At 35.6% G+C, this 15,257-nt stretch overlaps 1 protein-coding gene across 1 annotated transcript in view; it reads left to right on the forward strand.

The window, feature by feature from the left end:
- Positions 1-14,386, forward strand: part of ALAS1 (5'-aminolevulinate synthase 1) — an 82,960-nt gene extending 68,574 nt beyond the window's left edge. The window contains exons 7-11 of the mRNA XM_053721019.1: positions 3,521-3,700; positions 5,758-5,922; positions 6,861-7,129; positions 12,248-12,410; positions 13,941-14,386. Of these exons, the coding sequence (XP_053576994.1) occupies positions 3,521-3,700; positions 5,758-5,922; positions 6,861-7,129; positions 12,248-12,410; positions 13,941-14,101 (938 nt within the window). The 3' untranslated portion in view covers positions 14,102-14,386. The remainder of the gene's footprint in view (positions 1-3,520; positions 3,701-5,757; positions 5,923-6,860; positions 7,130-12,247; positions 12,411-13,940) is intronic.
- The last annotated feature ends 871 nt before the right edge of the window (positions 14,387-15,257 follow it).

Genomic DNA, 15,257 nt, shown 5'->3' on the forward strand with positions numbered 1-15,257 from the left:
TCAATAGGGAGCGTGTTAGTTCAATAAAGTTTTTACTTGTATTCCTCTGAATCCCAATTCAATTAGCTGCCTATTCATAAAGGCTTATATTAAAGGGACACTGAACACAATTTATTTTCTTTTGTGATTCAGATAGAGCATGCAATTTTAAGCAACTTTCTGATTTACTCATTATCAAATTTTCTTCATTCTCTTGGTATCTTTATATGAAAAGCAAGAATGTAAGTTTAGATGCCAGCCCATTTTTGGTGAAGAACCTGGGATGTTCTTGCTGATTGGTGGATAAATTAACCCACCAATAAATAAGTGTTGTCCAGGGTCTGAACCAAAAATTGTCTGGCTCTTTAGCTTAGATGCCTTCTTTTTCAAATAAAGATAGCAAGGTGAATTGAAGAGAAATTGATTGTAGGAGTAAATTAGAAAGTTGCTTACAATTGCGTGCTCTATCTGAATCACGAAAGAAAAAAATATGGGTTCAGTGTCCCTTTAAGTATGCTTTGATTTTTAGGTAATAAAGTACTCGGCACACGCCAAATGCTGTGTGCACCAACACTTTTCCCTTAAAGTATTTTCCAGGTGATTTAGGTTTGTCAATACTAGTGTTAAAATAAATCTAAATTATTTTTGAAATACCACAACAGGTGAGCAAATTAAAATAACAACGGTCCCCTGACGTGGTCGCGTTTCACATACGCTTCCTCAGAGACCTTTAAAGTTAAGTCTATTTCCACTCCCCCTGTATCATGTGACAGCATCAGCCAATCACAAATGCATATACGTATATTCTGTGAATTCTTGCACATGCTCAGTAGAAGCTGTTGACTCAAAAAGTGTAATTATAAAAAGACTCTGCACATTTTGTTAATGGAAGTAAATTGGAACGTTGTTTAAAATAGTTGCTCTATCTGAATCATGAAAGTTTAATTTTGACTAAAGTACACTAGATTTTTCTATGCACACGTGTCTTGTAGATGAACCATTTATATAGCCCATCTAGGATTGATTTTGTTAAAATGTATATATTCGGTTCAGCACCTGGATATCACTTGCTGACTGGTGGCTAAATGTAGCAAGCGCTACCCAGGTCCGAACCAAAAACGGCTGTTTTTATTGAAGAAATTATTCAGATATTTTTCTCACTTCTCTAAACCTCTGCTGTCTGTCCCATAAAAATCTTTTTAAAAAAAATAAAAAATATTTAATAACTGAACTTGATAGACCGCATGACCAATCTAAGGCTGCATTATAACATTTAAATATTACCTAAACTACATTATATTGTTGTTCACACTTGGTCCGATCCCCTCTCCAAACTGCAAAAATACCAAAATACCAACTATTCCGCAATCCGAACCTTTTCCTTTCCCAAGCAGTTTGGATAAAGCATTTTCTACCTGTATTTACCATCACTTTTAAGGTTAAAGGGACACTGAACCCAAAAAATTTTCTTTTGTGATTCAGATAGAGCATGCAATTTTAAGCAACTTTCTAATTTACTACTATTATCAAAATGTCTTTTTTCTCTTGCTATCTTTATTTGAAAATAAGGCATCTAAGCTTTTTTTTTTTTTTTTTTTTTGGGTTCAGTACTCTGGACAGCAGTTTTTTATTGGTGGATGAATTTATCCACCAATCAGCAAGGACAACCCAGGTTGTTCACCACAAATGGGCCGGCATTTAAACTTACATCCTTTCATTTCAAATAAAGATACCAAGAGAATGAAGAACATTTGATAATAGGAGTCAATTAGAAAGTTGCTTAAAAATTCATGCTCTATCTGAATCACGAAAAAAAAATTTTGGGTTCAGTGTCCCTTTAACATGAGAAGATACAAGTAGGATGTTGGTTTCCAATAGGAATAAATATGGCTAGCTATAAATGACTCTGCAAGTCCTAGCAATCTGACCTTTATGTGTTTCTGTAAAAAACATGACTGAAATTTTAAATATTGTACACATGGTTTATGTAGGTCTTGTAGAAGCATTTGACACGATGCCACTGAGTAAATATTTGCAAGATATGACTCTTCATTTTTTGCTAAGTTACGTAAGCCGCTGAGATCAGAGATATTTGTACATTAAATTCCAGCATGTGAAGAAATACAGCTAAGCTCCGCTAAATGCAAGGTGCAATAGTGCAATATATGTATAGCAGAAAGGTAGATAAGCATTTTTGGTTTTGGTGTCAGACAGCATCATCAAAGTTCATTCAGTTTTCACATACATAGAAAATAATTACATCACTGCAAAAGTATACAAAAATGTATGTTTGTTTTAAAGCTATTTAAAGGAATATAAAACCCAGAAAGTCGTTTACAATTGCATGCTCTATCTGAATCATTGTCCCTTTAACACTCAATTTGTTGTGTCCCGATTCAAAACCACACCTTTTCAGAGTCAGCAGTGGTTTGTATGATGCAAATTAAAGGGACAGGCTACACCAAAATTGTTATTGTTTAAAAAGCTTGATAACGCCTTGCATTATATTTTCATCCAGCTAAAATGTGCCTTTATAAAATAGTTTGCGGGACCTTATTGTTCTGACAACTTCTTGGATAATCTCACCAGAGTACAGAGCTTTAGATTATCAGGCCATAAGTATTGATGTGCGGAACTTGGCTACAAATGAAATGTTCATTTTCAGTATTTTGTTGCTATACATAGGTATTCACATAAATGTTTCTTGTAAAAGCTATGATCGGTTGCACAGGGCATTCCATAGATTGTTTGCTCAGATACATTTCTGTCCCTTTATGCCTACCCAGGTTTATTCTTCATCTAAAGATACCAAGACAATAAAATATATTTAAAGGGAAAGTAAACACTAAATAAATACTAGATAGAATGATGCATTCAAAGAAAATATTTGTCTGAGGATAACATGTAGATAAATTTTATAAAGTTTCATTAGTTGTTTAAATATTGACAAAATCAGTGTAAAGTTTTAGTGTCTATAAAACAATGGGAGCTGCCATGTTGTAACTTAGGTTACCTTCTGTGCTGTAGCCAATTAGGGACAGTTATAAATAGGTCACTAGAGTGTGCAGCCAATGGCTGTGTGGAATAGAACAATGTTGTGCACTTTCATTTCTAACAGGAACTGAAAAGCTCACAATTTCAGAATGGAATTACCGGAAAAGGGGACAAAATAATTAATGAAAGTGTATTGCAGAGTTGTTTTTATATACACAGTTTATCATTTTATATTAACATATCAGTGTTTAATATCCCTTTAATAATACAAGTAAACTAAAAAGTTTTTTTTTATTTTTTTTTATTTTATTAATTTAAAAAAAATATAAGTTAAAACTTTAGTTTTCCTTTTGAACTCTACAAATAGCAAAAAAAAAAACATGGAGATAACATTTTATGTTTTAGAGTTGCAGAATAATAGAAATAATGTAAAAATCCAATCTTTATAGATTGTGAAATTAGTTTTACTGGTGTTAAAGTCAATAAAACTTTAAATGTATTAACACAAACTGCCTCTGAATTGGCATAACCATTTATTTATTTGTAGGCTGTGAGATATACTCTGATGCTGGAAACCATGCTTCAATGATCCAGGGCATACGGAACAGCAGAGTGCCGAAGTATGTATTTCGTCACAATGATGTTGGGCACCTTCGGGAGCTGCTTAAGAACTCGGATCCATCCATTCCGAAGATTGTAGCCTTCGAGACTGTCCATTCCATGGATGGTAAGTTCTTATTTACAGCATAAACGTTACTTACTAGTATATTTTATATCTTAAAGTTAAAATGGTGTTTAATGTTGTTCATGTAATTGAAAGGAACATTTTACTCTTCTTGTTTTGTTTTTTTTTCTTTTTTGTTGCTATCAAGAAATGGCATTTTAACTGGTTTTTGTAAGCAGTCTGTTTCTAGGGATAGGACATGCACAGAAGTTAATTTCCTATTGGGCTTTAAATAGACAGTCTACTCTAGAATTTTTGTTTGTTTAAAAATTTAGATAATTTCTTTATTACCCATTCCCCATTTTTGCATAACCAACACTGTTATATTAATATGCTTTTTACCTCTGTGATTACCTTGTATCTAAGCCTCTGCACACTGCCCCCTTATTTCAGTTCTTTTGACAGACTTGCATTTTAGCCAATCAGTGCTGGCTCATAAATAACTCCACAGGAGTGAGCACAATCTTTATCTATATGACACACATGAACTAGGGCTGTCTAGCTGTGAAAACCTGTAAAAATGCACTAAGATTAGTGTCAGCCTTCAAGGGCTTTGAAATTAGCATATGTGTCCAGCTAGGCTTAGCTTTCAATAAACAGTACCAACAGAACAAAGCAAATTTAATGATAAACGTAAATTGGAAAGTTGTTTAAAATTACATACCCTATCTGAATCATGAAAGTTTAAAGTGAATGTAAATTTTAATGAATAAGTATCCGGTTTTTAAAAAAATACTATTAAAAACAGGGGCACTTTCATTCATTAAACTTTACATTGAAGTGTTTTTAAAAATACTTACCTTTTTCTTTAGGAAACGCAGACTGGCGATACTCTGCCCGCAGCTCCTGCTGTACTTGGCACAACAATGACAAAGCCGGCTTCCTCCAATCATGGCGTACATCCCAAGGTGATTGGAGGAAGCCAGATTAGTCATCAATATTCTAAGTACAGAAGAGCTGTGGGCGGAGTATCGCCGGTCTGGGTTTCTTAAAGAAAAAGGTAAGTATTTAAAAAAAAATAATAAAAAAAAAAAAATGCTTCAATGTAAAGTTTAATGAACGTATTTTTAAAAACAGCCACTTATTTATTAAAATTTACATTCACTTTAATTTTGACTAGACTTTCCCTTTTAAATGCAAAAAGAAAACTGTTTTCCAGCCGGGTGCCATTATGAAGTAGCCAGCTGGGGGGAAGTGTAATACTTTTGTAATATTATAATACAAAGCACAAATAATTGCATACTATCACATACAATTATTTAATAAAAAAATTGAGCTACAGACATTTAAAACATTTTAGTATTAGATCATTTCAGCTTAATATAAAATCAGCTGGGTGGTGCCCTATTAAATGGTCCTGGGGAAGAACACCGCACACTTTGTTAATGTTTGCTCTAGAATAGCAATATACTACTGAGACCTTACTGAACACATCTGGTGAGGCACCTGTGTAGCCGCCAATTACCAGCTAGCTTCCAGTAGTGTTATTGGCTCACCAGATGTGTGCAGTAGGGTCTCAGTATTACATTGATGCTCCTTCAGCAAAGGATACCAAGAGAAGGAAGCCCATTTGATAACAGAAGTCAATTGGAAAGTTATTTAACATTGTTTGCTTTATCAGAGAAGCCTACCACCCAACTCAATAATAAATTAATTTCACTTGCCTAACATTTCCCTCATCTAACTCTGTATTAACATGCTTCTCAATCTTGCAGTCCTCACCTCCTGTTTCTCAACCTCCTACCCTTCTAGATTGTAAGTTCCCACGGGAATAGGGCCCTCAATCCCTCCTGTATGTGTTTGTAAAATTTGTCCTGTATTTTACAAGTCTTGTATTGTATTACTTAAATGAATTGTATCCATGGACAGCGCTGCGGAATATGTTGGCGCATAATAAATAAAGTATAATAATAATCTAAAGAATGACAGAATAATTTGGGGTTTTAGGTTTCTTTATTCTATTATTCAAATATATATGACAGTATATACATACAATATACATATGACTAAATAAAATGTTATGATACCAATGTAAACCTCTTGTAACAAATCTTTTATAGGTGCTGTTTGTCCTTTGGAAGAAATGTGTGATGTGGCCCATGAATATGGTGCGATTACATTTGTTGACGAAGTACATGCGGTTGGGTTATACGGTGCACGAGGTGGTGGAATAGGAGATCGAGATGGAGTTATGGATAAAATGGACATAATTTCAGGGACCCTTGGTATGAATTAACTTTTTTGTTTTTATTTTTTTTAAAGGGACATGATACCTAAATGTTGAAGCACATGAAAGTGATGCAACATAGCTGTAAAAAGCTGACTATAAAATATCACCTGAACATCTCTATGTAAAAAAGGAAGATATTTTCCTTCAAATATGCTCACACCCCTCTGTAAAGATACTTTAAGCAGCCAGTCAGGATACTTGTTTTAGGACAAGCTAGAGAGTGTGCATCTGTCATGTGCAGGCACAGTCATGTTATTTTCCGATTCAGTTAAACTAAGTTCTATGAAATCTCATGAGATCACAGCAAAGGCAAAGCATTATCTCAGCACTACTGTTGCTGATTGGCTATTTTTTTTGTTTTTTTGCAACTTTACAGCAGCTGAAGTATAACTGTTTACACAGCACTTACTCTGTTGAGCTGAAGAAATTTTGAGGTAAAATATCTTCCTTTTTTACATAGAGATGTTCAGGTGATATATGCTAAATCACTTGAAAGCATAACTGTAAAAAGCCAACAAGAAAATGAGTATTATGTCCCTTTAAATGGATATATTTTAAAGTTTTCATATTCTCCTTCTCAATATTGTTCATTCTGATTTTAATCAATGCATCTACTGGTCAAGGACAGAGTTGTACTGGAAAGAAAAATGTAGCCACCGTCTTCAGATCGAGATCTTGTTTATGGAAATGATTTTAGATATTTGTAACCAGTACTGATTATAGTGTCCAGTTACAGAGCTTACTGGAGGTAAAGGGTGGCTCTGTTTAAATGTCACGTGGACAGTAAGAGCTATTAAATACATAAGAGCTATTAAATCTGAAATTCTTGTTTCCAAACAATTTAATGTTATGCTGATTCTTAATATGTGAAAACTGTAGCATAAGATGCATCTTGTCTATTGAGGTTCTATAAGAATTATTTCTTCATTATAGGAAAAGCTTTTGGATGTGTTGGTGGATATGTCGCTAGCACTAACGCCCTTATAGACACCGTTCGGTCTTATGCTGCTGGTTTTATCTTCACTACTTCCTTACCGCCTATGCTGCTTTCCGGCGCCATTACGTCAGTAAAAGTCTTGAAGAGTGAAGAAGGACAAGCTCTTCGTCGTCAGCATCAGCGGAACGTCAAGTTACTGAGACAAATGTTAATGGACGCAGGTCTACCGGTGGTTCATTGCCCAAGTCATATTATCCCAATTAGAGTAAGTGCAGAAATGTTTGAATGTATTTTTGAAATGCATTTATAAATTAATTTATACACAAGCACATATATATCTCCATCACACCACACATATATATATATATATATATATATATATATATATATATATATATATATATATATACATACATACATACATACATACATACATACATACATACATACATACATACATACATATACACACACACATACACTCTGTATATATTATTTATGTATGTATATCTTTTCTCCTTTACATTTATTCCGTTAGTTGCCAATGGGACCATGTGCTTGCAGCTTTTATCACGTAGATGAATTGCTTGTTTAGCGTTGTGCATGGTGTCTTTTCTTCCTCACCCTCAGTTCCTTCCTAGATTTAAGGGAAAGGAGCACAAGCAGGAGGAAATAATGGACAATATGGACAGGAAAATATGTCACTGCCTCTCAAATGCAATTCAATAACATGAGAAAAACTGCAAGCACAATAATCCTTTGGGTATGATAGGGCTACATAACAAGACCATGTAATCCATTACTGCTCTATTTGGCAGCCAAGGGATTAAAAAAAACTGCTGCTTGGATTAAAATATCCACTTGATCAGCCTCTCTGGGGGAACAACAGTGGTATTTGGAGGGTTATTGAGATGTTTTGGTCTCACCTGACCTCCGTTCTCTAGTTACCTATTTATCCCAGATTAGCTACTTGACTGCTAGCAATGTATATAACATGTAGTGGTGCTATCGTCCTTTAAAAGCCAAGATCTCTGATTATTTCAATATGCCCATGCCTGATATTATGTGATACATTCAGTGAAAACTAAATTGATCTGAAGGCTCATTGTACTTAAAGTGACATTAAACAATTTGAGATGGAAATATAAAATGATAAACTGTATAAATAAAAAAAAAACTCTGCAATATACATTCATTATTTATTTTGTCCCCCTTTCCTGTAATACTATTCTGAAATTGTGAGTTTTCTCAGTTCCTGTTAGAAATGGAACTGCAGAACACTTTTATATTCCACACGGTCATTGACTGAACACTCTCTAGCGACCTATTTATAACTGTCTCTAACTGGCCACAGCAGAGAAGGTAACCTAAGTTATAATATGGCAGTTCCCATTGTTTTATAGACACTAAAACTTTACGCTTATTTTGTCAATATTTTAAACGGCTAATGAAATTATACAAATTACACCTACAATTGTTTTTGTCAGATTAATCTTTTCTTTGAATGCAATCATTCAATCTAGCATTTATGAATGCTACAATGAAACATGCTAGCTAAACACCTATGTCAGTTATAAGTGTGTACAATGACCTATTCCTACTTTTCTCCAAAGTAGTTTAAACATGAACAATTTCTTTATATGAAAACTACATGATATGAATTTTACTTGGCAGCCCAAGTTCACAACTTGCTTCTTAGTCAATTTCACAAATTCGTTCTACTGTTCCCAACACTAGTAGGCCAGAACAGGATTATATTTGATTATTGATTTTGTCAAACTGGATTAACACAACCCCAAATGCTATAATTGCTCTTCAATTCTCCTCTCAAGTACGTGCAGATTTGAAGGTAAAATGCTAGGTTTCAGATCCCTTTTTCTAGCAGTGAAATTTTTTTTTTAATTTAAAAATTGAACAAACTTAACAAGGTCAACAAGATGTAATGTAGAAAGTATAGGGAGGGGCAGGGATAGGCACAGACAAAGGCTGTGGCCGGACATTTTCCAAAGTACAGACCTTAGTGAAGGACACCAAGGTACATTTAAAATTAAAAACATTATATAGTGCTTGGTGTTATTATACTGATGCAGATACCACTGATCCTATAACCAGCCCTCCTCTGGCTATACCCATGTGCCAGTGTCACTACTGTGTCATTATATAGTGCTGGGTGTTATTATACTGATGCAGATACCAGTGATCCTATAACCAGCCCTCCTCTAGCTATACCCATGTGCCAGTGTCACTACTATGTCATTATATAGTGCTGGGTGTTATTATACTGATTCAGATACCACTCATCCTATAACCACCCCTCCTCTGGCTATACCCATGTGCCAGTGTCACTACTGTGTTATTATATAGTGCTGGGTGTTATTATACTGATTCAGATACCACTCATCCTATAACCACCCCTCCTCTGGCTATACCCATGAGCCAGTATCACTACTGTGTCATTATATAGTGCTAGGTGTTATTATACTGATGCAGATACCACTGATCCTATAACCACCCCTCCTCTGGCTATACCCATGTGCCAGTGTCACTACTGTGTTATTATATAGTGCTTGGTGTTATTATACTGATGCAGATACCACTGATCCTATAACCACCCCTCCTCTGACTATACCCATGTGCCAGTGTCACTACTGTGTCATTATATAGTGCTGGGTGTTATTATACTGATGCAGATACCACTGATCCTATAACCACCCCTCCTCTGGCTATACCCATGTGCCAGTGTCACTACTGTGTCATTATATAGTGCTGGGTGTTATTATACTGATGCAGATACCACTGATTCTATAACCAGCCCTCCTCTGACTATACCCATGAGCTAGTGTTACTACTGTGTCATTATATAGCGCTGGTGTTATTATACTGATGCAGATACCACTGATCCTATAACCAGCCTCCTCTGGCTATATCCATGTGCCAGTGTCACTACTGTGTCATTATACTGATGCAGATACCACTGACCCTATAACCAGCCCTCCTCTGACTATACCCATGTGCCAGTGTCACTACTGTGTCATTATATAGTGCTGGGAGTTATTATACTGATGCAGATACCACTGACCCTATAACCAGCCCTCCTCTGACTATACCCATGAGCCAGTGTCACTACTGTGTCATTATATAGTGCTGGGTATTATTATACTGATGCAGATACCACTGATCCTATAACCAGCCCTCCTCTGGCTATACCCATGTGCCAGTGTCACTACTGTGTCATTATACTGATGCAGATACCACTGACCCTATAACCAGCCCTCCTCTGGCTATACCCATGTGCCAGTGTCACTACTGTGTCATTATATAGCGCTGGGTGCTATTATACTGATGCAGATACCACTGATCCTATAACCAGCCCTCCTCTGGCTATACCCATGTGCCAGTGTCACTACTGTGTCATTATATAGTGCTGGGTGTTATTGTACTGATGCAGATACCACTGATCCTATAACCAGCCCTTGTCTGGCTATACCCATGTGCCAGTGTCACTACTGTGTCATTATATAGTGCTGGGTGTTATTGTACTGATGCAGATACCACTGACCCTATAACCAGCCCTCCTCTAGCTATACCCATGTGGCAGTGTCACTACTGTGTCATTATATAGCGCTGGGTGTTATTATACTGATGCAGATACCACTGATCCTATAACCAGCCCTCCTCTGGCTATACCCATGTGCCAGTGTCACTACTGTGTCATTATATAGTGCTGGGTGTTATTATACTGATGCAGATACCACTGATCCTATAACCAGCCCTCCTCTGTCTATACCCATGTACCAGTGTCACTACTGTGTCATTATATAGTGCTGGGTGCTATTATACTGATGCAGATACCACTGATCCTATAACCAGCCCTCCTCTGGCTATACCCATGTGCCAGTGTCACTACTGTGTCATTATATAGTGCTGGGTGCTATTATACTGATGCAGATACCACTGATTCTATAACCAGCCCTCCTCTGGCTATACCCATGTGCCAGTGTCACTACTGTGTCATTATATAGTGCTGGGTGTTATTATACTGATGCAGATACCACTGATCCTATAACCAGCCCTCCTCTGTCTATACCCATGTACCAGTGTCACTACTGTGTCATTATATAGTGCTGGGTGCTATTATACTGATGCAGATACCACTGATTCTATAACCAGACCTCCTCTGGCTATATCCATGTGCCAGTGTCACTACTGTGTCATTATATAGTGCTGGGTGTTATTATACTGATGCAGATACCACTGATTCTATAACCAGCTCTCCTCTGGCTATACACATGTGCCAGTGTCACTACTGTGTCATTATATAGTGCTGGGTGTCATTATACTGATGCAGATACCACTGATTCTATTACCAGCCCTTGTCTGGCTATTATTATGCTGATGCAGATACCACTGACCCTTGTCTTGCTATACGCATGTGCCAGTGTCACTACTGTGTCTTTGTATAGAGCTGGGTGTTATTATGTAGATACACATCCAGTATTTCTCTCAGGCTTTATTCCTATTATTTAATCAGAAAGAAAATATATACTAAGGTTGTGGCGGACACTGCAAGGGCCATTTATATCATGACACTACAATAGGATGAATCTTTACATTTCTTTATATCCAGCACTGTTGTAATAGGCTACTTGTACTAAAGTAAAAACAGATAATGGGAGACCCTTTTTACTGTGCACGTATCTGTATTTTTAAATTTTAATACCAAGTGTTAGAACTTTTAAATAACCAGAAGAATGTACCTTTAACTCTCTCTCTTACTTTTTTATAATAATACAAATTTTATTGACTTTTTGCTGTGATCTCATGAGATTTCTATGAAGTCTTGTGAGATTTCATAGCAAACATTTTATAAACTCAATAGTAAAATAACATGACTGTGCCTGCACATGCCAGATTCACGCTCTCTTGCAAATCCTGGGACTAGCATTCTGATTGGCTGCTTATAGTCCCTTTACAATTGGATGTGGCGGCTGAGGAATTTTTTAAGTAAAATATCTTCCTTTTTACATAGAGATCAAGTGATATTTTCCAGTCAGCTTTTAACAGCTATGCTGCATCACCTTCAGATGCTTCAACATTTGGATATCATGTCCCTTTCAAAAAATAAAAACAGAAAAGTTAATTCATACCAAGGGTCCCTGAAATGATGTCCCTTTTATTTTGACCTGTTTAAATGCAAATGGAACATTTTATGTACATAATAAAAATGACCTTTGAATTTGAAATAGTATAAATAAAAGTTAGTTGAATTAAAATCTTTCAGCTGAGCAGATTGTTCAACAAGAATAAGAGATGTCCTACGTTTGTAGCTTTGTAAATAATTAGCGGAACTCTTGCTGATTTGTGTATCTATTCTCTGTCACAGGTATCAGATGCTGCCAAAAACACTGAGATTTGTGACAAGATGATGACTAATTACAACATCTATGTACAAGCAATTAATTACCCAACAGTTCCACGTGGCGAAGAACTTCTGAGGATTGCTCCCACCCCTCACCATACTCCTCAGATGATGACTTATTTCTTGGGTAGGTTACTAACTCGTATTTATAGATTTGTAAATTGTTTTGCATGAACAATGTTAATTAAAAAAAAATTAGACTTCAATCATATCTTGCAACTAAAACTCAGATGTAGTCTGAGGACATACAGATTTAGAAATTCTTTATTCTTACCGTTTTGTATAATGGCTTCTCAGTCTGTGTTTTTATTGTCCATAGCACATTACCATCAGGAAGTCATTGTTTTATAAACGGGGGTAATTCAACGATTAATTCTGCATTTGCAGGTCTATGTTTAAGCTACCTCTGCATGTAGTTATGTAGAGGGACATAAATCTTTATAGATATAGAGATATATATATATATATATATATATATATATATATATATATATATATATATATATATATATATACACACACCATCTTACAGGGCATGACACCCAAAAAATTTCTATCATGATTCAAAAGGAAACTTTTTACATTTATACATATACATTATAATTTCATTCTTTTGTCAAATTTTCTTCTTTCTCTTGTTTTCCTTTGTTTTGTAGTTTGGTACCTCAGGAGCGAGCACGGGTCTGGTGCACTACATGACAGCAGTTTCTAAGAATGCCTTCTTTTTATAAATGTATATATTGTGAAGACACTGCTGCCGTCAAGTGTGGAAAAGCATTCTTTCGATACTGCTGCCATATAGTTCAGATTGCTGGTACTTGCTACCTACCATCATTTTAACAATAGGAAATGCCATTTAAAAAACAAAAAAATTCCAATTTACTTCTATTTGAATTATGAAAGAAAAATCTTTTGGGTTTCATGTCTCTTTACTCACTGCATTGCAAAAGATCTACAAGTATTTTAACAGTATATTTTGGGAAAAAGAAAGTCCCCGTAGCGAAGGGGTTAATATATTTTTTTACCTCTGTTATATCCTTGTATCTAAGCCTCTGCAGACTGACCCCTTATTTCAGTTCTTTTGACAGACTTACATTATAGCCAATCAGTGCTGACTCATAGGTAACCCCACAAGAGTGATCACAATGTTCTATATGGCACACATGAACTAGCACTGTCTAGCTGGGAAACTGTCAAAATTCACTGAGATAAGAAGTGACCTTCAAGGGCTTAGAAATTAGCATATGAGCCTACCTAGGTTTAGCTTTCAACAAAGAATTACCAAGAGAACAAAGCAAATGTGATGATAAAAGTAAATTGGAAAGTTGTTTAAAATTGCATTTCTTATCTGAATCATGAAAGTTAAATTTTGACTTGAATGTCCCTTTAACATTGACTAAAATTTTAGCCAATAATAAGCTAAAATAACCTAAGTGGTCAAGTAAAATCAGCCAGGTGGTGCACCCATTAAAAACGTCATGGGGAGAAAACTGAAAATTGCCTGCTCTGTCCGAACAAAAAAGTTAAATTTTTACTTCTATGTCACTTTTTTAAAAGTATTTTATTCGTTAGGGTGCCAAATTAGCAAACTAATTTTTTTTTTTTTTCTTCCAATTTGAATTTCTTGGTTTAATAATTTGTGTTCTTCCCCTAACAGAAAAGTTGCTCATCACCTGGAAGAGTGTTAACCTGGACCTCAAACCACATTCTTCAGCTGAATGTAACTTTTGCCGACAGCCTCTGCATTTTGAGGTGATGAGTGAAAGAGAGCGATCCTACTTCAGCGGTTTAAGTAAATTGATATCCGCAAGAGCCTGACATTACCCCTATTTAATTCAATTTTCACATTAATTCAATTACAGAAAATCTCTCTTGTTGCCAAGGGTGCCGACAATGTATTTCTTTCCAGTGTATTGTTGACTCCTCTTGTAATGGAAGAGTTGTTCTTAAATTTATATAAAACTATACTATTAAATTGTGTAACCAAACAGATATATATGTCTAAATATGAAATATATAAAATAATTGGTGTTTTTAATTCTGAATATTGTCCTAGACCCCAGCTGTCTTTGTCAATAAAACATCTATATTATCAACGTATAATCTGTGGAAATTCTTTTATTATCCATGAAAATAAAAAGACCAATAACTGTAAATAATGGTTAAGTATAAATTACTTTTCTGTTTCAAGATACGATGAGTCCACGGATTTCATCCTTACTTGTGGATTATGTCTCCTAACGTGCTAGGGGTTGCTTGGTCGGTATGGAAGGCACTGGGGCTAATTGTGACTCTCCTTCTGGCGAATATTAAAAAGGGAATTCCCCTCACACTGAGCTCGAGCATCACAGCTCATAAGAAATCTCCTGGTCGGTTACCGATTATTAGTAAGGACCGCCAGAAGTCACAATTGGCCCCAGTGCCTTCCATACCGACCAAGCAACCCCTAGCACGCTAGCAGACATATTCCACAAGTAAGGATGAAATCCGTGGACTCATCATATCGAAAAAGAAATACATTTATCAGGTAAGCATACATTTTCTTTTGAAACTATAAATTTATTTTGGATTACACACTACATATTTTAATAATTTTTCACATTCATATTATTCTGTCATTAAAATTGCTACTTCGAAGGGTGTGAACATTGCTAACATTCTTATGCGCTGAATACAGTGCTTTAAACAACCATTTTCTTTGACGAATATCACAAAATGTGTATACATTTTCAGTCTCCCATACCTGAAATCAAGAAATAGGTAGTAAATATATACATATACCATACCACTAGGGGGCGCTCTCTCAAGGCAAACAAAATGAAAGTCCAGAATGTAGTTATAAATGAATAGTCCAAACTTCTACAACTGTAACTATCCAAGGCAGCTCTTTGGTCAGCCTCTCTGGAATAGGATCTATAAAAAAACACCACCACCACCAAGGCACTAAATGGCCTAGTACAGTCACAATAAAGCT

This window comes from Bombina bombina, chromosome 7 (genome assembly GCF_027579735.1).
Source record: "Bombina bombina isolate aBomBom1 chromosome 7, aBomBom1.pri, whole genome shotgun sequence".
In the NCBI taxonomy this organism is placed as follows: Eukaryota; Metazoa; Chordata; class Amphibia; order Anura; family Bombinatoridae; genus Bombina; species Bombina bombina.